At 45.8% G+C, this 23500-nt stretch overlaps 1 protein-coding gene across 5 annotated transcripts in view; it reads right to left on the bottom strand.

Moving 5' to 3' along the window:
• The window catches only part of wdsub1 (WD repeat, sterile alpha motif and U-box domain containing 1), a 47361-nt gene extending 29992 nt beyond the window's left edge, over positions 1 to 17369 (bottom strand). The window contains exons 1-5 of one of the 5 annotated variants that reach the window (XM_087989084.1): positions 17007 to 17335; positions 12673 to 12760; positions 11649 to 12112; positions 2307 to 2494; positions 915 to 1013 (exon numbers count right to left, since the gene is read on the bottom strand). In XM_087989084.1, the coding sequence (XP_087845210.1) occupies positions 915 to 1013; positions 2307 to 2494; positions 11649 to 12112; positions 12673 to 12717 (796 nt within the window). In that variant the 5' untranslated portion in view covers positions 12718 to 12760; positions 17007 to 17335. Of the gene's footprint in view, positions 1 to 914; positions 1014 to 2306; positions 2495 to 11648; positions 12113 to 12672; positions 12761 to 17006 lie in introns of all 5 variants that reach the window. The other 4 variants (XM_087989085.1, XM_087989088.1, XM_087989087.1 and 1 more) reach the window with 4 other exon arrangements.
• Positions 17370 to 23500: the final 6131 nt, after the last annotated feature.

Genomic DNA, 23500 nt, shown 5'->3' on the forward strand with positions numbered 1-23500 from the left:
TTATTACTCTTCTTGACAATATACAAACTTCTTTTCTTAAACTTTTTAGTTAGTCAAGGATGGATGTCTTTTCCTGAGAGTTTATAATTTTTCAAGAATTATGAAGTATTTAAATGTTTATCATTTCTCATCTCCTGTCATACCTTTAAATCTAATTTTCCAAATCAACCTTTGCCTCTTGCCCTCATACCCAAGCAATTGACTTTAAGCTCAATACTCAGTTTCAGATTTAGGTACATCACTTCCAAATTCAATTTTACCATATTATGATCATTCTTCCAAAGAGGATCCTTTTTCACTTCAGGCTCACACTTAGGACTAAAGGGAAGATTAACAACAAGGCACAGTGAGCGGAAAACAGCAAGAGTTGAGAAAGGAAACCAGATTGCGGAATTAAATGGAGAAAAAAATCTGACGATTTTTGAGCCAGTTAGGCTCAACTCAACAATAGCTACATAATGTAGAAATTAGACATCAGAAACGTGTTTCTAACTGGAAAGTAATTTTTGTTTACCATATTGGATACAGCAAGTCTTTCTGTTAGGATTAGGAGTGTTAACTGAGGATAGCTGTAGCTTCCATTTACAGGTCTCTAATGTTTTTTGGTGTGAAATAGGTAGGAAATCATTGCCAAATTAGATGCCAAAATTTCCACTGCAAATATTTGGATTTTACAATACTCTACATTAATTTAAATTGTAACAAGCAGAAAAAGTACAGATTACAACTGCCACGATGATAACTACAAAACTATGACAGTCAGGTATCAGAAGATATAAGCAGAAGCCAATAAGATTTAATGGATAGCAACAGTCAACCATGATTAATGCACTGCGTCTCTTCCTAATTTAGACAAAGTGGCATTGACAGTCAGAAGCAAAGTTTGGCTGACAGCTTGTAGCAACTCAACATACCTGCTGGCTCTTTACAAGACACAATCCAGAAATTAATTTTGTTGTCCTGACCACAAGAAGCCATCAGAAAGCAATGTGGTCCTGAATTATCCATGTCACCTGACAAAGCAAAGAAAAAAGTTATAATGTAGCAATGTGTACAAAATACTTCGAAACTGATAAATTACACAACCTATAATGAACGTATTGCATAGAATAGACAAAAATATGATTATGCGTAGAAGCACCAGAATTCAGCTTTGCAAGATAATGGCTTGCACGGTTTTGGTCAGTGGATATGGACATCAGCTGGTATGACGTAGGAGTCCATTATTGCTTGGTAGCTTTTGCCACATTTGATGGAAAGGAAGACAAAGTGCACAATCTGCTGGTCTCAGTTTTCTCTGGGTCCTGTCTTGGTCAGCCGAACTTTTGCTTCAGCTTCCAATACACTTCCATTCAGCCTGCAGAGGTCACAGCCATAGTCAACTATCTCCCAGTAGTTGGTGTCAATGTTTTCATATCTCATTTGCAAAAGTCCTTGCTGTAGAGGTATGTCCACCCAGGAGGGTGAGTACCAGTGGCCATGCAGAACATCTTTTGGTATACAGTTGTCATCTGCCTGATGAATGTGACTGAGTCACAGTACACATTATTGGCTTTGCAATGAGCATATGCTAACCAATTAGCATGCCAAGAGAAGCCAAAGAAACATTTGAGAATATGGAAACTGTTCAGCTTTTCTTCCTACTATCAGTATCAGCTCTGATCTTTTATAGATGCACCAACTGGCTCCTAGAACTTCCCAATTTAAAACCGCAAACTACCCATCTATTCTTGGACCACCCAACTAAGCAAACCAGTGTAGCTTAGTTGCCTTCTCAGCAGTCCAACTAAGCACCAACATTGCTCAACATGGAACATAGCTCTGACAATCTACATGGGAAAATATTTTCTCTTGGACCTGATGCTGTTCTTCTTTCTTTCCATTAAATCCTGAACATTGCACATAAAATGCTCAATATTCCCAGTTTCTGCTATTTTCATTGGTCATTTCACACTTCTGCTGCTATGACAGTGGGGGCCAATAACTTTGTTTAAATCCCCAGTCAGAGTGCATGTATTGGGGTTTAGGGGAGCAGCAGAATCAGAGCCAGATTTTAGGAGCAGATTCAAAATAAGAGATCAATGTGTTTCTAGCACAGTCATCTTTTAGAAAATGTTTTTACTTCTTTATTAAACATTTTACTTATTCTGCCTTTGATTTGTCATTTGAACTGAATATGACACCTTTGATAGTTACCTTCAAAAGATCCAGTGCACAATCAATTTTCTCAAAATACTATTTCATAAGTATTAAAATATTAGAAGTATTTTTTTCTGGAAATATGAAAATATCAAGATAAAACATACCATTGATTGGTTGAGGTGAAAATACACAGCAGGTGACTCCCAAGTCATGAGCTGTTTTCATATTTAGAAGGCACTTCATTTGGCAATCCCAGACAGTCAGCTCTCCAGAGGTTGAGCCAGTTACAAAGTAGTTTCCACCAGGAGAAAAATCACAAGCAATTATCGATCCATCCGCAACAGCACTTGTCCTGAAGTTAAGTAACAATGCAGATGAGCTACAAATGTTAGAGGGCTTTCTTCATAGCCTCCTTCTAAATAACATACAAAAACAATTCGGACAGAAAACATTTAACAAATTTTATACTCAAACAGAACAACATGAAAACAATCACGATGAGGTTACTGGAGGAGGAGAAAACTGTACCAGGGATATAGCATTTTGAGATGGCAATGGATTGAAAAATAGAATAATAATATGAATGGTAAAAAGGACACAAGAAGACAGAGGCTGTTAGGAGGGGTCGTGGATGGAAACAAAAACTGCTAAGAGGAAGTAGCAATACTATTGTGACCAATGGCACCCTTTTATTAAACTCCAATAAGTCAGGGTTGGGGTGGGGAGGGGAAGCGAATTAAGAGTTTTTAAAAATGTATTTATTTTGTGGGATGTGGCCGTTGCTGGCTGGCCAGCATTTATTGCCCATTCCTAGCTGCCCTTGAGAAGATGGTGACGAGCTGTCTTCTTGAACTGCTGAAGTCCACCTTCTGTGGGTTGACCCACAACACCATGAGGGAGAAAATTCCAGAACTTCAACCCAGCGACAGTGAAGGAATGGCAATATATTTCCAAGTCAGGATGGTGAGTGGCTTGGAGGGGAACCTGAAAGTGGTGATGTTGCTATATATCAGCTGCCCTTGTCCTTCTAGATGGAAGTGGTTGTGGGTTTGGAAGGTGTTGTCTGAGGATCTTTGGTGAATTTCCACAGTGCATCTAATAGACAGCACACACTACTGTGACGTGACCGAGCATCAGTGGAGGGGGAAGTGGATGCTTGTGCCAATCAAGCGGATATGAAAAATGTGCATATTCAGAAACATGAAATAAAAATGGAAATCTAGCTGCAAGAATTCCAGAGATACTTCTCTGCTCAGTAGTAAGAATTTGAAACTGACTGATTTGTTGAAATAAATAACAAGTACAGTTATGTGAAGTTAGATACGTATGGGGAGGAAGGGGGAGAAAGATATGTTGAATGGTGAAGGTTCATGTGGACCATAAGTATCTGCATAAACTTGTTGGGAGAAATGACAGTTCTGATGTAAATTTATCAGCCCAGCTCTGCATCCTGTCACTGTCCCATTGGAACCTACAACAGCCCTTCACACTATCCACAACTCCTCCAACCTTCCTGTCATCGGCAAACTTACTATCCCACCCTTCCGACTTCCTCATCCAAGTCATTTAAAAAAATCACAAAGAACAGAGGTCCCAAAACAGATCCCTGTGGAACACCACTGGTCACCAAGCTTCAGGCTGAATACCTTCCATCCTCTGTCTTCTATGAGCCAGCCAGTTCAGAGTCAAATTTCCCTGTATTCCATACCTTCTCTCTGAATTAACCTACCATGGGGAATCTTATCAAATGCCTTGCTAAAATCCAAAAACATCACATCCACTGCTCTACCTTCAATGTGTTTTTGTCACATCCTCAAAGAATTCAACAAGACTTGAGGCATGACCTCTCAAAGCCATGCTAACTATCTCTAATCAATCTCTGTTTTTCCAAATAACCATAAATCCTTTCTCTCAGAATCCTTTCCAATAATTTGCCCACCACCGACATAAGACTGATTGGCCTGAAATTCCCAGGGTTATCCAAATTCCCTTTCTTGAATGAGGGAATACCATTTGCCACCCTCCAATCATCTGGCCCTACTCCAGTGGACAGGTGCGGACACGAAGATCATCGTCAAAGATGCAGCAATCTCTTCCCTCACTTCCAGTAGAAACCTTGGATATATCCCATCTGGCCCAGGGGACTTATCCATCCTCATGGTTTTCAAAATTTCCAGCACATCCTCCTTCTTAACACAAGATGTTGTGAAACTTGAAAGGGTTCAGAAAAGATTTACAAGGATGTTGCCAGGGTTGGAGGATTTGAGCTATAGGGAAAGCCTGAACAGACTGTTGTCCCTGCAGCGTCGGAGGCTGAAGGGGGACCTTATAGAGGTTTACAAAATTATGAGGATAAATAGACAAAGTCTTTTCTCCAGCATCAAGGAATCCAGAACTAGAGGGCATTGGTTTAGAGACCTAAGGGGCAGCTTTTCCATGCAGAGGGTGGTACGTGTATGGAATGAGTTGCCAGAGGAAGTGGTGGAGGCTGGTAAAATTGCAACATTTAAGAGGCATTTGGATGAGTATATGAATAGGAAGGGTTTGGAGGGATAAGGGCCAGGTGCTGGCAGGTGAGACGAGATTGGGTTGGGATATCTGGTTGGCATGGACAGATTGGACTGACGGGTCTGTTTCCACGCTGTACATCTCTATGACTATTAACCTGTTCGAACAGATCAGCCTGCTTCACACTGTCCTCACAAATTTAGTGAATACTGAAACAAAGTATTTATTAAAGATCTCCTCCGACTTCAGGCACAAGTTTGTCCGCTATCCCCGATCGGCCCAAACCACACTCTGGCCTCTCTCTTGTTCCTCACATAAGTGTAGAATGCCTTGGGGTTTTCCTTAATCCTATCCGCCAAGGCTTTATCATGCCCCCTTGGAGCTCTTCTAAGTCCATACTTCAGTTCCCAATTTATGCTCCATAGTTCCTGCCTAATAGCATTGTAATTCCCACTCCCCCAATTAAATACTTTCCCACATTGTCTGCTCCGGTCCCTCTCCATGACTAGAATAAAGGTCAGGGAATTGTGATCACGATCAATGAAATGCTCTCCCAATGAAACATCGGACACCTGGCATGGTCCGTTGCCAAGTACCAAATCCAATAATGGCCTCTCCTCTAGTCGGCATATCTACATATTGAGTTAGGAATTCTTCCCAGACACACCTATCCAAGTCTGCTCCAAGCAAACCATTTGCACTAAAGATATTCCAACCATTATTAGGAAGTTAAAGTGTCCCATGACAACAACCCTTTTACCTCTGCACCTTTCCAAAATTTGCCTCCCAGTCTGCTCTTCAGTGTTTTTGTTGCTATTGTGGAACGGGGGTCTATAGAAAACTCCCAATAAAGTGACTGCTCCTATCCTTTTTCTGACTTCCACCCACACTGATTCATTAGACAAACCTTCCTCAATGACCTCCCTTTCTGCAGCTGTGATACTATCCCTCATTAGCAATGCCACTCCCCCACCTCTTTTACCTCCCTCCCTATCCTTTTGAAACATCTAAACCCCAGAACATCCAACAACCATTCTTGCCAACTGTGATATCTAAGTCTCTGTAATGGCCACAGCATCTCAACTGCTTAGAATTCCATCACTTGGCTATGAGCTGGTTTGTGTCAAATTTCTGGGCTTATATATAGTGGAAACATCATCTTTGTCTCCCTTATCAAACCCCATTAGTTTGAAGAATTCTATCAAGTTATCTTCTCAGTTTTCCCTTCCAGAGAAAACTAGCTCAGTTTGCTCAACCTTGCCTGATAATTATACCCTCCTAGTTAGAGTATCAGCCTTATAAATTTGCTTCAATAATCTTTTAGTAATTATGGAGGCCAGAATTGTGCAAGTAATACAAGCAGGATATACATAAATTCAATTCTATACAAAATTTAAAACCTTTGTGCTTTTCAACCCTATCCCTTTGGGGGTGAATTCTTTGTTTCTCTTTCATTTTTTATGGTTATGTTAACCTACAATCTTGTGAAACTATAACCCCAAATCCTTAAGGCATCGACCTCTGAGACTCATCCCATCCACACTTTCTTCGTCATTATGCTATTTTATAACCACCCCACACTCATCTGTGCTGATAGTCATTTTGTTCTCTTCAGTACATACCTACTTCCTTTTGAAAATTATTGAATCAACATGCAAAATCATGCAGGCATTGTATCCCCGATCAAAATGCATTATATGTAAAAGAAAGTTTCTTCATATCCTCCAGTTTTTTTCACGGATTACCTTGTGCTAGCTTCTTCTTACTTATTCTTCAATCTGTTTATGATTTTGAATATCTTTACCAAATCTCCAAAAACATCAGTTTTAACTCCTTTCATCATGAAACAGAAGCATTTCATACATTTCTACCATTCCAGTGAATCTCCTCTGCATACTGATACACTAAGGATTCACTAGATCTATCCTGTCTATACCTGACATTTGCTTCCTTCTTTTTCTTAAGTCATCCAGCTTTCCCTACACCTAGCAGCCTTTCCTTTCACCCTAATAGGGATATATTTTCTCTGGATTCTCATTATCTCATTTCTGAAGGCTTCCCATTTTCCAGCTGTCCCTTCACCTGTGAATATCTGCCCCCAATCAGCTTTTGAAAGTTCTTGCCTAATGCCGTCAAAATTGGCCTTTCTCCAATTTAGAACTTCAACTTTTAGATCTGGTCTATCCTTTTTCATCACTATTTAAAATGTAATGGAATTATGGTCGCTGGCCCCAAAGTGCTCCCTATTGACACCGCAGTCACCTGCCCTGCGTTATTTCCCAAGAGTAGGTACATCCACATACTGAATCAGAAAAATGTTCTTGTTCACACTTAACAAATTCCTCTCCATCTAAACTCTTAACACTATGGCAGTTCCAGTCTATGTCTGGAAAGTTAAAATCCCCTACCATAACCACCCTATTATTCTTACAGATAGAACATAGAACATTACAGCGCAGCCTTGATGTTGTGCCGACCTGTCATACCAATCTGAAGCCCATCGAACCTATACTCTTCTACGTACGTCCATATGCTTGCCCAATGACAACTTAAATGTAATTAAAGTTGGCAAATCTACGACAGTTGCAGGCAAAGCATTCCATATCCTTACTACTCTCCGAGTAAAGAAACTACTTCTGACATCTGTCCTATAATATCACCCCTCAATTTAAAGCTATGCTCCCTCATGCTCGCCGTCACCATTCTTGGAAAAAGGCTCTCCCTGTCCACCCTATCTAACCCACTGATTATCTTATCTGTCTCTATTAAGTCACCTCTCAACCTTCTTCTCTCTAACGAAAACAGCCTCAAGTCCCTCAGCCTTTCATCTTAAGACCTTCCCTCCATACCAGGCAACATCCTAGTAAATCTCCTCTGCACCCTTTCCAAAGTTTCCACATCGTTCTTATAATGCGGTGACCAGAACTGTACACAATACTCCAAGTGCAGCTGCACCAGAGTTTTGTACAGATGCAGCAGAGCCTCATGCTTCCGGAACTCTGCCCCTCTATTAATAAAAGCTAAAACACTATGCCTTCTTAACAACCCTGTCAATCTGGGTGGCAACTTTCAAGGATCTATGTACCTGGACACCAAGATTTCCTGCTCATCTACACTACCAAGAATCTTACCAATAGCCCAGTTCTTTGCATTCCGGTTACTCCGATCAAAGTGAATCACCTCACACTTGTCCGCATTAAACTCCATTTGCCACCTCTCAGCCCAGCTCTGCAGCTTATCTATGTCTCTCTGTTACCTACAACATCCTTTGTCACTATCCACAACTCCAGCGACCTTAGTGTCGTCTGCAAATTTACTAACCCACCCTTCTACGCCCTCATCCAGGTAGTTTATAAAAATGACGAACAGCAGTGGACCCAACACCAACCCTTGCGGTACACCACTGGTAACTGGACTCCAGGATGAACATTTCCCATCCACCACCACCCTCTGTCTTCTTTCAGCAAGCCAATTACTGATCCAAACTGCTATATCTCCCACAAACCCATTCCTCCGCATTTTGTACAATAGCCTATTGTGGGGAACCTTATCGAACGCCTTGTTGAAATCCATATATACCACATGAACCGGTTTACTCTCATCTACCTGTTTGGTTACCTTCTCAAAGAACTCAATAAGGTTTGAGAGGCACGACCTACCCTTCACAAAACCGTGCTGACTATCCCTAATCAAATTATTCTTTTCTAGATGATTAGAAATCCTATCTCTTATAACCTTTTCCAACCTTTACCAACAACTGAAGTAAGGCCCACTGGTCTATAATTACCTGGGTTGTCTCTACTCCTTCTTGAACAGGGGAACCACATTTGCTATCCTCCAGTCTTCTGGCACTATTCCTGTCGACAATGACGACCTAAAGATCAATGCCCAAAGGCTCGGCAATCTCCTCTCTGGCTTCCCAGAGGATCCTCGGATAAATCCCATCCGGCCCAGGGGACTTATCTATTTTCACACTCTGCAGGATTTCTAATACCACTTCCTTGCTAACCTCAATCCCACCTAGTCTAGTAGCCTGTATCTCAATATTATCCTCGACAACATTGTCGTTTTCTAGAGTGAATACGGTCAAAAAATATTCATTTAGTGCTTCCCCTGTCTCCTCTGACTCCACACACAACTTCCCACTACTGTCCTTGATTGGCCATAATCTTACTCTCCACCGCATCTCTTCCACTTCCCGCTCCTCCGCCCTTGAGCCCCGCCCCTCCAACCGCCACCAGGACAGAACCCCACTGGTCCTCACCTACCACCCCACCAATCTCCATGTACAGCGCATCATCCGCCGTCATTTCCGCCACCTCCAAACGGACCCACCACCAAGGATATATTTCCCTCCCCTTCCCTATCAGCATTCCGTAAAGACCACTCCCTCCGTGACTCCCTCGTCAGATCCACACCCCCCACCAACCCAACCTCCACTCCCGGCACCTTCCCCTGCAACCGCAGGAGGTGCAAGACTTGCGCCCACATCTCCCCCCTCACCTCCCTCCGAGGCCCCAAAGGAAACTTCCATATCCGCCACAGATTCACCTGCACCTTCACACACATCATCTATTGCATCCTCTGCACCCGATGTGGCCTCCTCTATATTGGGGAGACAGGCCGGCTACTTGCGGAGCGTTTCAGAGAACACCTCTGGGACACCCGGACCAACCAACCCAACCACCCTGTGGCTCAACATTTCAATTCCCCCTCCCACTCCACCAAGGATATGCAGGTCTTTGGACTCCATCGCCAGACCACAACAAAACGACGGTTGGAGGAAGAGCGCCTCATCTTCCGCCTAGGAACCCTCCAACCACAAGGGATGAACTCGGATTTCACCAGTTTCCTCATTTCCCCTCCCCCCACCTTGTCTCAGTCAAATCCATCGAATTCAGCACTGCCTTCCTAACCTGCAATCTTCTTCCCGACCTCTCCGCCCCCACCCCAGTCTGACCTATCACCCTCACCTTGACCTCTTTCCACCTATCACATTTCCGACGCCCCTCCCCCAAGTCCCTCCTCCCTACCTTTTATCTTAGCCTGCTGGACAAACTTTCCTCATTCCTGAAGAAGGGCTTATGCCCGAAACGTCGATTCTCCTGTTCCCTGGATGCTGCCTGACCTGCTGCGCTTTTCCAGCAACACATTTTCAGCTCTGATCTCCAGCATCTGCAGACCTCACTTTCTCCTCAATCTTACTCTCGTCATTCTTTCATTCCTTAAATACCTATAGAAAGCCTTAGGGTTTACCCTGATCCTATCTGCCAACAACTTCTCATGTCTCCTCCTGGCTCTTCTGAGCTCTCTCTTTAGGTCTTTCATGGCTACCTTGTAACCCTCAAGCGCTCTAACTGAGCCTTCACATCTCATCCTAACATAAGCCTTCTTCTTCCTCTTGACCCGAGATTCCACTTCCTTCGTAAACCATGGTGCCCACGCTCTACAGTTTCCTCCCTCCCTGACAGGTACATACTTATCTAGGACACACAGGAACTTTTCCTTGAATAAGCTCCAAATTTCTAATGTGCCCATCCCCCTGCAGTTTCCTGATAGCTGAAATCTCCTTACAAGTTTGTTTCTCAATTTCCCGCTGACTATTAGGGGGTCCGATAAGGTGATCATCTCTTTCTTATTTCTCAGTTCCACCCAAATAACTTCCCTGGATGTATTTCCAGGAATTTCCTCCCTCAGCACAGCTGTAATGCTATCCCTTATCAAAAATGCCACTCTCCCTCCTCTCTTGCCTCCCTTTCTATCCTTCCTGTAGCAGTTGTATCCTGGAACATTAAGCCACCAGTCCTGCCCATCCCTGAGCAATGTCTCTGTAATTGCTATGATATACCATCCCATGTTCCCAACCATGCCCTGAGTTCATCTGCCTTCCCTGTTAGGCCCCTTGCATTGAAATAAATGCAGTTTAATTTATCAGTCTGACCTTGTCCCTGCCTGCCCTGACTGTTTGACTCACTTTTGTTCTCAACTGTATCAGTCTCAGATTGATCTCTTTCCTCACTATCTCCCTAGGTCCCATTCTCCCCCCCCCCCCCCCCCCCCGCCCCTTGTCCTATAATAATAGTGTTGTCCCAGTCGAAGATGACGAGCAACATGAATTCGACTGGGACAACACTACTATTATAGGACAAACCAAACAGAGAACAGCCAGGGAATTCCTAGAAGCATGGCACTCATCCACAGATTCAATCAATAAGCACATCGACCTGGACCCAATATAATGGCCACTGCAGCGGACAGCTGGAACTGACAACCGGAAGCGGCAGAGACAAACCACTCATGAAGTGCTTCACAGAAGGCTCCCAAGCACTGAGGATGTCACAGGGGACGAAACGTCTGCAACACAAATTCCCAGCTCAGCGAACAGAACCACAACAACGAGCACCCGAGCTACAAATCTTTTGACAAACTTTGAACCTCACCAACTATTGCCCCAGGTGACTTGCTTGTTATTTAGCTGAAACCCCATATCTTTCAATAGGCTGGGTGGAGCAGGAAATGGGAAGTGCCACAAAGTGAACCAAGGAAGAATCAACAATATTCAATGCCCCAGAGGAAGGTAGAAAGGCAAGGAGGGAGAACACTCTGGCTGCAGTTACATTTGATCTGTTGATGAGTGACCAGATGCAGGCAAAAAGAATAAATGTTGAACTTGAAGCAATAGCATTTTGAGAACCTTGAAGTTAAAAGCAATATTGGAGGCAAGGCTTCAGTTCAAATCTTCATATAATTGACAGTGGTTTTTTGAAGTCAGGTTATTTACCACTCATGGTTGAAATTACAGTAATTCAGTTTTGCAGAGATTTGAACAATAAACCTTATTACTGAATAGAGAGCCTCAATTCAATTTTGTATCTACATTCGCTCCAGAACCCCAGTTTAAATGAGAAAAGATGCATTCAACATAAAATTATTAGCAAAAATCTTAAATCAAAATACATGCAATTATTAATGAAAAAGCTGCAAGCTCTCTAACTAACCTGCGAAGTTTCTTCCTGTGAACGTCCCATAATGCCACAGTACCATCAGCTGCACCAGATATCAAATAATTGGAATTATCAGAGAATTTGCAAACCCTTACTGGACTTTCACTGGGCTGTTTCAATGTTGCCAACTTCTCTCCTGAACTGGGATTCCATAGCACAGTGTTCCCATCAGTTGAACTGGAAGCTAGAAACTTCCCACAAGAACTAAAGCAACAGGAATGTACACCATAACTATGACCTTTTAGTGGCGAGAAAGGAAGCTCTGAGAAATCCTTCAATAAATAAAGGCGTATTGTTCGGTCCAATGAACAGGAAGCCAGGTAAGTGGAAGAGAAGGCACAACAGTTAACGTCATCAGTATGGTCTGTGAAAGTTTGGATGAGCGTTACCATGGCCAATAGTTTTGAATATTGCTTCTGTAAGAATTTGCTTTTCTTTCTCTCTTGAAATAGTGAAACCTGTAATGATATAGAGGAAAAACAAGCAGAGGTTAATATCAGTGTGTTATCTGCAAAAATTATGCAAATATCAGAAAAAAAGTTATTTTGTTGTAACCAGAAATGAAATATAAAGGAAATTTCAAAATAATGTTGATTCAAAGAATATTTTGTGATTTGTTACAAGATGCCATTTAGTTGCCAGTATTAAACCATAAAAACTCCTCCCTTAATATGTATAAGAGATATCAATATCTTACAAAATAAATGTTTTTCAAAACAACTGAGAGAATTATAAAAATGTACAGCACTGGAGTGGTTCTTCAGTCCATTGTACTTGTGTTGGCTCTGTGGAAGAGCAATGATGTTTCATCCTATTTTTGGGCCATAAACTTGCAAGCTCCAAAGTTTTATATCCATACTTATCAGCCAACGTCTTTTTAAAATTATTTATGAGATCTGTTCCATCACAACGGCATGTAGGTCACTCCAGAAGTGAACAACTCCAAACGTTCTCTCTCACCTTTTGAACTATAACCACTGATTCAAACATCACAACTTCTGATTATTGAGCAACTTACCAGCCGGACTGTTTTTTCTCTATTCACACTATCAAAATCCATCATCTTGAAAATCTTGATTAGGCCACCTAATAAACTTCTCTGGATGCTGTTGCAATAGAATCACAGAATGGTTATAGCACAGGAGGCCATTCAGCCAGTTGCGTCCATGACAGCTCCCTCCAAAAGCAATTCAACTCCATCTTTTGCCTGTAGCCCTGCAGGTTTTTGCTTCAAAACAAATGGCTGAAACATTATTTAAAGGCCTGGATTGAACTGACCTTAAACACTTCTGTAGTTACATTTCACATACTAACCTCTCACTGCACAAAACACTTTCTCAAGTCACCACTGTCACTCTTACCAGTCATCTATAAACTGGTTTATCGTAGTTCTCAAACTTGCTGCTGGCAGGAATAATTTCTCCAGTTGAGTACTTTATCAAACCTTTTAAATCTACAAAATGTCCTTTAGAAGGCCACATGCACCACAATCGATTATATTACCTTCTTTGATATTGTTACATCAAAATTGCAAACAAATTATACTGCTTTGCCTAGAACACATCTACACTGGCTTCCTTAATTAGTCCATATTGTTAATTTTGTCTGAATTGCCGTTTCTAAATGCTTTTGCAACCAATCAAGTTAAACTTATTGGCACGTAGTGCTTAGCTCCTCCTCACAACCTTTTGAACAAGGAATAACGTGTAATTCTTCAGTCCTCTGACATGTCATTATCCGAAGAGCCAGCATGAGAACGACCAAAGACAAAAAGAGTGAAAATTATTTTGTGGAATATAGACTAGGTGGTGACAAAGCCATTTGGCATGCTTGCCTTCATTTGTTATAACATTTTCACGCAAAGGATGGTGCATGTATGGAACAAGCTGGCAGAGCAAGTGCCTAGGGAATTGCCCAGGAAACTAACAATGCTGCAAGTCAATTGCTCTATCCCAGGAACCCTCAAAGTCTTAAATTAGAGACTGCAGAGGGTTCCAATGAAATAAAGTAAAATAGTAAACATTATATATGAAATATGTAGTTGATCATTGAACAACTATTTAAGAAATCCCAAACCTATCTCTCTCATTCCCAATTATAACTTTCCCCAGACCCAGATCCACACCAACCTAATCCTCCCCGACCTGTAAGACAGCACTGTCATGCCCCTTCCCGCTCCAACAAATCCACCTATCTCTACCATCGGACCCAATCATTACCAAACATCATCCTTGCAGAGGGACCTGACCCAAGTCCCTTCTCCAACCCACATGGACTAAATACCCCCTCCCTCCCCAATCTGATTTCTTCCAACCAGCCCAACCTACCCCAAACATCACATCCTACCCCTAGCCAGGTGGCACCCTACCATCACACAGACCATAATTACTTTCTGTTTATCAGCAGCTGTCAAAGTGGCTGTCAGGACCTGTAAATTTCAGAACATGACAACTTATTGCTGTGAAAAGGGGACAAGGTTTACCATTTCCATCTATGACTCAACATTAAGTGATATGACCAGTTAAACATCATGTAAAACAAAGATATTTTCATACTCCCACATCATATGCATCTTCTCACACCCTTCTTGAATTTCAGTAAAGTGCAAGTATAAGCCAAAGAAACGTGTCTAATCTGTCTAATGAGAATGAAAACATCCAACAGTTTTCACAAGTCTGATGGAATTGCAGTGCTCACAAATTACATGTGTTATTGGTGATGGCCAAAGCAAATATATTTTGAGTATGAGGAAAGAAGTACAGGAAGAAAACAGGAGAATGGGATGGAAAAGTAGATCAGCCACGATCAAATGAAATTGATAGAAATCTTGATCAGTAGTGGTATCAAAGTTAACAGGAAAGTGGCAAGAAACAATGTCCAATCAACTACAAAACCAAGTGGAGTAGGTTTGAGGGGCTGAATGCCCTTCTCCCATCAAATTGCAGAGCAGGCTGAACGAACTGAATAGCCTAATTCTGCTCCTATTTCTTACATTTTCGCTTCCCCGGTCCCCAACGCCTTATTTTCACCATGGACATCCAGTCCCTGTACACCTCCATCCCCCATCACGAAGGACTCAAAGCCCTCCGCTTCTTTCTTTCCCGCCGTACCGACCAGTACCCTTCCACTGACACCCTCCTTCGACTGACTGAACTGGTCCTCACCCTGAACAACTTCTCTTTCCAATCCTCCCACTTCCTCCAAACGAAAGGAGTAGCCATGGGCAGCCGCATGGGCCCCAGCTATGCCTGCCTCTTCGTAGGATATGTGGAACAATCCATCTTCCGCAACTACACTGGCCCCACCCCCCACCTTTTCCTCCGCTACATCGATGACTGTATCGGCGCCGCCTCGTGCTCCCACGAGGAAGTTGAACAGTTCATCCACTTCACCAACACCTTCCACCCCGACCTCAAATTCACCTGGACAGTCTCAGATTCCTCCGTCCCCTTCCTCGACCTTTCTATTTCTATCTCAGGCGACCGAATCAACACGGACATCTACTACAAACCGACCGACTCCCACAACTACCTGGACTACACCTCCTCCCATCCTGCCCCCTGTAAAAACGCCATCCCATTCTCCCAATTCCTTCGACTCCGCCGCATCTGCTCCCAGGAGGACCAGTTCCAAAAACGCACAACCCAGGTGGCCTCCTTTTTCAAGGACCGCAATTTCCCCCCCGACGTGGTCGACGATGCCCTCCACCGCATCTCTTCCACTTCCTGCTCCTCCGCCCTTGAACCCCGCCCCTCCAACCGCCACCAGGACAGAACCCCACTGGTCCTCACCTACCACCCCACCAATCTCCATGTACAGCGCATCATCCGCCGTCATTTCCGCTACCTCCAAACGGACCCCACCACCAAGGATATATTTCCCTCCCCTATCAGCATTCCGTAAAGACCACTCCCTCCGTGACTCCCTCATCAGATCCACACCCCCCACCAAGCCAACCTCCACTCCCGGCACCTTCCCCTGCAACCGCAGGAGGTGCAAGACTTGCGCCCACACCTCCCCCCTCACCTCCCTCCAAGGCCCCAAAGGAAACTTCCATATCCGCCACAAATTCACCTGCACCTCCACACATATCATCGATTGCATCCTCTGCACCCGATGTGGCCTCCTCTATATTGGGGAGACAGGCCGGCTACTTGCGGAGCGTTTCAGAGAACACCTCTGGGACACCTGGACCAACCAACCCAACCACCCTGTAGCGCAACATTTCAATTCCCCCTCCCACTCCACCAAGGATATGCAGGTCTTTGGACTCCTCCATCGTCAGACCACAACAAAACGACGGTTGGAGGAAGAACGCCTCATCTTCCGCCTAGGAACCCTCCAACCACAAGGGATGAACTCGGATTTCACCAGTTTCCTCATTTCCCCTGCCCCCACCCTGTCTCAGTCAAATCCATCAAATTCAGCACCGCCTTCCTAACCTGAGATCTTCTTCCCGACCTCTCCGCCCCCACCCCAGTCTGACCTATCACCCTCACCTTGACCTTTTTCCACCTATCACATTTCCGACACCCCTCCCCCAAGTCCCTCCTCCCTACCTTTTATCTTAGCCTGCTGGACAAACTTTCCCCATTCCTGAAGAAGGGCTTATGCCCGAAACGTCGATTCTCTTGTTCCCTGGATGCTGCCTGACCTGCTGCGCTTTTCCAGCAACACATTTCCAGCTCTAATCTCCAGCATCTGCAGACCTCACTTTCTCCTCCTATTTCTTACAGCCTTATAACAGCTGTGTTACTGATTCTGTTATGGCTATATACTCAATAAACCCTAATATAGCCATTATATTGATGCAGTGCATGAACATTCAACACCACTGGAAATTTCAATATGGAATCCTAAAGTTACTGAATTAGTAGTTTGAATTTGAACTAAGATGGCTGGCAACACTGAAAGGCAAGGTAATAGTCTTCAATCTCTGATTTGTCCCCTTTCAATTAACTTGTGATATTCGAGGCCTGGTGGAAAATAACAACAATCTTCCCACCTCTAACTTATAGGGAACAAGCACTGAGGAACAAAGCTGCATTCCACTACAATTTAATTTAATTATTTTTATGTAATGTTTTAACATTAAACAATATAGGATACAGTGTCACGTTTTCTGAGTTTCCATAAATACAAGTTGGCTCTCGAGATAGAATCACAGATAATTCCCTCTGGGAATGCTTCCGTCAGAGGAAAGCCAGGATCTCGAATGTTCGCGCTGGAGGAAAAAAAACAATGCGTTGCAAAAGCGAAATGAAACTTTTGCCCCGACTAATATAATCTAGAAGACAGGTAGGGCTCTTGGCCCATTAACTACAACGCGATTAGTTAGTGAATGCAACATACACTCGATGCTGGACAGAAACAAACCGCTCCCAACTCGAAGGCCTCAGTTGGTGACAGCGCCTGCTGCCAGCAGCTCTGAGGAGGAGGTTATAAACACACGGGCCTAGAAACACACTGGGATCACGGCTTTTCAGTAAAGTTCACACATACACACACCCATCAGCTGCTTAATTACTCACCATTCTGCCCCCGCCCCCATTAAATCATCATTTGTGTTAACATTAACAAAATCGCAGAAACTAAACTACAGCAACTTACACTACGTCGGTATTTAACAAGAACTCCAATAACGATACAAAAGTCCCTACACGACAACAAACCGACAGCTTTGTCCCACTCTGACGATACCGGCCCCCTCACCGACCCTGCCCCGCCCCGCCCCCTCACCGACCCTGCCCTGCCCCGCCCCCTCACCGACCCTGCCCCGCCCCGCCCCCTCACCGACCCTGCCCTGCCCCGCCCCGCCCCGCCCCGCCCCCTCACCGACCCTGCCCTGCCCCGCCCCCTCACCGACCCTACCCTGCCCCGCCCCCTCATCGACCCTACCCTGCCCCGCCCCCTCATCGACCCTACCCTGCCCCGCCCCCTCATCGACCCTACCCTGCTCTGCCCTGCCCCCTCACGGATCCCTACCCTCCCCTGCCCCGCCCCCTCACGGATCCGTACCCTGCCCCGTCACGCCGCTCGTACCCTATTCAGTCCCGCCCCCTCACGGTGCCCCGCCCACTCACTGTGCCCTGACATTATGCCTCGAACATTATGCCATGATTCCTGAAGAAGGGCCTGTGCCCGAAACGTCGAATCTCCTGTTCCCTGGATGCTGCCTGACCTGCTGTGCTGTTCCAGCAATAAAGTTTCAATTATGCCTCGAACCCCGCCCTGCATCCTGGTAGCCCCGCCCTCTGCACGACCGATGGCCCCGCCTCCCGCACTGATCCTTAGCCGGCTCCGCCCCCTCAATGCCTAACGTTTTGTGTCCAAATAATCCCGTTGACAGTATTTTATTTCTGAGGTAAAAACAATGACTGCAGATGCTGGAAACCAGATTCTGGATTAGTGGTGCTGGAAGAGCACAGCAATTCAGGCAGCATCCGAGGACAGGCAAAATCGACGTTTCGGGCAAAAGCCCTTCATCAGGAATAAAGGCAGAGAGCCTGAAGCATGGAGAGATAAGCTAGAGGAGGGTGGGGGTGGGGAGAGAGTGGCATAGAGTACAATAGGTGAGTGGGGAAGGAGATGAAGGTGATAGGTCAGGGAGGAGAGGGTGGAGTGAACAGGTGGAAAAGGAGATAGGCAGGTCGGACAAGTCCGGACAGGTCAGGGGATCGTGTTGCTGGAGGTTAGAAACTAGGATGAGGTGGGAGAAGGGGAAATGAGGAAACTGTTGAAATCCACATTGATGCCCTGGGGTTGAAGTGTTCCGAGGTGGAAGATGAGGCGTTCTTCCTCCAGGCGTCTGGTGGTGAGGGAGCGGCGGTGGAGGAGGCCCAGCACCTCCATATCCTCGGCAGAGTGGGAGGGGGAGTTGAAATGTTGAGCCACTGGGCGATTTGGTTGATTGGTGCGGGTGTCTCGGAGATGTTCCCTAAAGCGCTCTGCTAGGAGGCGCCCAGTCTCCCCAATGTAGAGGAGATCTCATCGGGAGCAACGGATACAATAGATGATATTAGTGGATGGGCAGGCAAAATTTTGATGGATGTGGAAAGCTCTTTTGGGGCCTTGGATAGAGGTGAGGGAGGAGGTGTGGGCGCAGGTTTTACAGTTCCTGCGGTGGCAGGGGAAAGTGCCAGGATGGGAGGGTGGGTCGTAGGGAGGCGTGGACCTGACCAGGTAGTCACGGAGGGAACGGTCTTTGCGGCAGGCGGAGAGGGGTGGGGAGGGAAATATATCCCTGGTGGTGGGGTCTGTTTGGAGGTGGCGGAAATGTTGGCGGATGATTTGGTTTATGCGAAGGTTGGTAGGATGGAAGGTGAGCACCAGGGGCGTTCTGTCCTTGTTGCGGTTGGAGGGGTTGGGTCTGAGGGCGGAGGTGCGGGATGTGGATGAGATGCGTTGGAGGGCATCTTTAACCACGTGGTTTACAGTTCCTGCGGTGGCAGGGGAAAGTGCCAGGATGGGAGGGTGGTTTACAGTTCCTGCGGTGGCAGGGGAAAGTGCCAGGATGGGAGGGTGGTTAAAGATGCCCTCCAACGCATCTCATCCACCTCCGCCCTCAGACCCAACCCCTCCAACCGCAACAAGGACAGAACGCCCCTGGTGCTCACCTTCCACCCTACCAACCTTCGCATAAACCAAATCATCCGCCGACATTTCCGCCACCTCCAAACAGACCCCACCACCAGGGATATATTTCCCTCCCCACCCCTCTCCGCCTGCCGCAAAGACCGTTCCCTCCGTGACTACCTGGTCAGGTCCTCGCCTCCCTACGACCCACCCTCCCATCCTGGCACTTTCCCCTGCCACCGCAGGAACTGTAAAACCTGCGCCCACACCTCCTCCCTCACCTCTATCCAAAGCCCCAAAGGAGCTTTCCACATCCATCAAAGTTTTACCTGCCCATCCACTAATATCATCTATTGTATCCGTTGCTCCCGATGCGGTCTCCTCTACATTGGGGAGACAGGGGGCCTCCTAGCAGAGCACTTTAGGGAACATCTCCGAGACACCCGCACCAATCAACCAAATCGCCCAGTGGCTCAACATTTCAACTCCCCCTCCCACTCTGCCGAGGATATGGAGGTGCTGGGCCTCCTCCACCGCCGCTCCCTCACCACCAGACGCCTGGAGGAAGAACGCCTCATCTTCCGCCTCGGAACACTTCAACCCCAGGGCATCAATGTGGATTTCAACAGTTTCCTCATTTCCCCTTCCCCACCTCATCCTAGCTTCTAACCTCCAGAAACTCGATCCCCTGACCTGTCCGGACTTGTCCGACCTGCCCAGCTCCTTTTCCACCTATCCACTCCACCCTCTCCTCCCTGACCTATCACCTTCATCTCCTTCCCCACTGACCTATTGTACTCTATGCCACTCTCTCCCCACCCCCACCCTCCTCTAGCTTATCTCTCCACGCTTCAGGCTCTCTGCCTTTATTCCTGATGAAGGGCTTTTGCCCGAAACGTCGATTTTGCCTGTCCTCGGATGCTGCCTGAATTGCTGTGCTCTTCCAGCACCACTGATCCAGAGCATTTTATTTCTGCCGGTGCTGCCAGACCTACCGGCGCTTATCGAGCAATTTCCGTTTATCTTTCAGATTTTCAGTATATGCAACTCTTCGTCTTGTTTAAGGGCAGATTGAGCTTGTTATGGGGGACGGAAGCACATTGCTGTCATGGGTTGGACTGTAACCTGGTGTTGTGTGATTTTTAATGTCATTAGTGGAAGCATCCAACACGTGAGGGATACCCCCTTTCACATCTTGCCAAGTTGCAAAAACGCAATGATGCACTCCCTTTCGTAATCCCTTGGACCTCTTGCAGGGGTACACATTGAATTCTGCTCATGTCTGGACCTGAGGTGCCAGCCAATGAGCAGTCGAGTCATTAGTAGTCGTCAGACCATGCAGAAACAGGCCATTTGGCCCAACTTGGCCATGGCAACCAGGTTTCCTAAACTGAACTAGTTCCACTTATCTCAATTTCTTTCTAAACCTTTCAGTCCATGTACCTGCCTAAATTACTTTTAAATGTTGTAATTGTACCCACCTCTATCACTTCCTTTGGCAACTCATACCAAAATTGCACCTCAGGGTCCCTTTTAAATCTTCCCCCCTCACCTTAAACCTATGTCCACTAGTTTTGGACTCCCCAGGGAAAAGACCTTTGCTATTCCCCCTATCCATGCCCCTTATAATGTTACAAGTCCATATCAGGTAACCCCTCAGCTTCCTAGGTTCTGTGGAAAAACGTCCCAGCTTATTGGTAAGGACATAGGGAATAGGAGCAATCGGCCATCTAGCCCATTGAATCTGTTGTGTCATTCAATAAGATCATGGCTGATCTTTTGATGGGCTTAGCTCCACTTACCCACCCGCTCATCTTCATCCTTAATTCCTTTTCAAAAACATTTCTATCTTTGCCTTAAAAACATTCAACAAAATTGTCTCAAACTGTTTCATTGGGCAGGGAATTCCACAGATTCACGACATTTTGGGTGAAGAAGTTCCTCCTCAACTCGGTCCTAAATCTGCTCTTCCTTACTTTGAGGCAATGCTCCCTAGTTCTAGTTTCACCTGCCAGAGGAAACAACCTCCCTGCTTCTATCTTATCTATTCCCTTCATAATTTTATATGTTTCTATAAGATTCACTCCACATTCTTCTAAATTCCAATGAGTATGGTCCCATAGTTACATTCTTGTAAATCATTTTTGCACTCTTTCCAGTTTAATAACATCCTATAGCAAGGCAGCCAGAATTGTAATCAGTATTCCAAATGTGGCCTTACCAATGTCTTGTACAGATGTAACATGATGTACCAACTCCTGAACTCAATGCTCTGACCAAATGCCTTCTTCACCACACTGTCTACCTATGTCAAGGAACTATGTACTCCACATAACCTTTGTTGAGCAGAAATCCCAATGAGATCATTTAGCTTGCCTCCAGCACTTTATGGCTGTGGTGTAGGCTTCTAACTGGCCAGTCTTCACTGCATAATTTTCTGCCCATAATTTCGTTAGCTCCTTGAATACTAGAAGCTTGATATGTTAATACACAGACAGTTTGCAGACAAAAAGAACATGTGTACACATTTTTCCTGTTTCAACACAACAAAATACATGATAGTCATCCTCTAATTCAGTGGTGAGGACAATACCTTGACCAGAGTCAGAGTCAATGTCAATCTGTTGTGTGTAAAATTTAACCCCAAGTTTAGCATTCAACTTTATTCTGGATTAGAGTGGTGCTGGAAAAGCACAGCAGTTCAGACAGCATCCAAGGAGCAGGAAAATCGACGTTTCTGGCAAAAGCCCTTCATCAGGAATATAGGCAGAGTGCCTGAAGGGTGGAGAGATAAATGAGAGGAGGGTGGGGGTGGGGAGAAATTGGCATAGAGTACAATAGGTGAATGGGGGTGGGGATGAAGGTGATAGGTCGAGGAGGAGGGTGGGGGAAGGTAGCAAAGAGTACAATGGGTGGATGGGGGTGGGGATAAAGGTCAGAGAGGAGGGTGGAGTGGATAGGTGGAAAGGAAGATAGGCAGGCAGGACAAGTCATGGAGACATTGCTGAGCTGGGGTGAGGGGAAATGAGGAAACTGGTGAAGTCCATATTGATGCCCTGGGGTTGAACTGTTCAGAGGCAGACGATGAGGTGTTCTTCCTCCAGGCGTCAGGTGGTGAGGGAGCGGTGGTGAAGGAGGCCCAGGACCTCCATGTCCTCGGCTGAGTGGGAGGGGGAGTTGAAACACTGGGCCATAGGGCAGTGTGGTTGATTGGTGCAGGTGTCCCAGAGATGTTCCCTAAAGCGCTCTGCTAGGAGGCATCTCGTCTCCCCAATGTAGAGGAGACCGCATCGGGAGCAACAGATACAATAAATGATATTGGTGCAGGTAAAACTTTGATGGATGTGGAAGGCTCCTTTAGGGCCTTGGATGGAGGTGAGGGAGGAGGTGTGGGTGCAGGTTTTGCAATTCCTGACGTGGCAGGGGAAGGTGCCAGGACGGGAGGGTGGGTTGTTGGGAGGCATGGACCTTACCAGGTAGTCACGGAGGGAACAGTCTTTGCAGAAGGCAGAAAGGGGTGGGGAGGGAAATATATCTCTGGTGGTGGGGTCCGTTTGGAGCTGGCGGAAATGTCGGCGGATGATTTGGTTTATGCGAAGGTTGGTAGGGTGGAAGCTGAGCACCAGGGGGTTCTGTCCTTGTTACGGTTGGAGGGGTGGGTCTGAGGGGGGAGGTGCGGGATGTGGACGAGATGCATTGCAGGGTATCTTTAACCACGTGGGATGGGAAATTGTGGTCTCTAAAAAAGGAGGCCATCTGGTGTGTTCTGTGGTGGAACTGGTCCTCCTGGTAGCAGATACGGCGGAGGCGGAGGAATTGGGAATACGGGATGGCATTTTTGCAGGAGGTAGTGTGGGAAAAGGTGTAATCCAGATAGCTGTGGGAGTCGGTGGGTTTGTAAAAAAAATGTCGATGTCAAGTCGGTCATTAATGGAGATGTAGAGGTCCAGGAAGGGGAGGGAGGTGTCAGAGATGGTCCAGGTAAATTTAAGGTCAGGGTGGAATGTGTTGGTGAAGTTGATGAATTGTTCAACCTCCTCGCGGGAGCACGAGGTGGTGCCAATGCAGTCATCAATGTAGCGGAGGAAGAGGTGGGGAGTGGTGCCGATGTAATTACGCAAGATGGGCTGTTCTACGTAGCCAACAAAGAGACAGGCATAGCTGGGGCCCATACGGGTGCCCATGGCTACACCTTTAGTCTGGAGGAAGTGGGAGGATTCGAAGGAGAAATTGTTAAGGGTGAGGACCAGTTCAGCCAAACGAATGAGAGC

This window comes from Chiloscyllium plagiosum, unplaced genomic scaffold (genome assembly GCF_037043375.1).
Source record: "Chiloscyllium plagiosum isolate Xiang-an unplaced genomic scaffold, Cpla_swu_hap1 HiC_scaffold_7, whole genome shotgun sequence".
In the NCBI taxonomy this organism is placed as follows: domain Eukaryota; kingdom Metazoa; phylum Chordata; class Chondrichthyes; order Orectolobiformes; family Hemiscylliidae; genus Chiloscyllium; species Chiloscyllium plagiosum.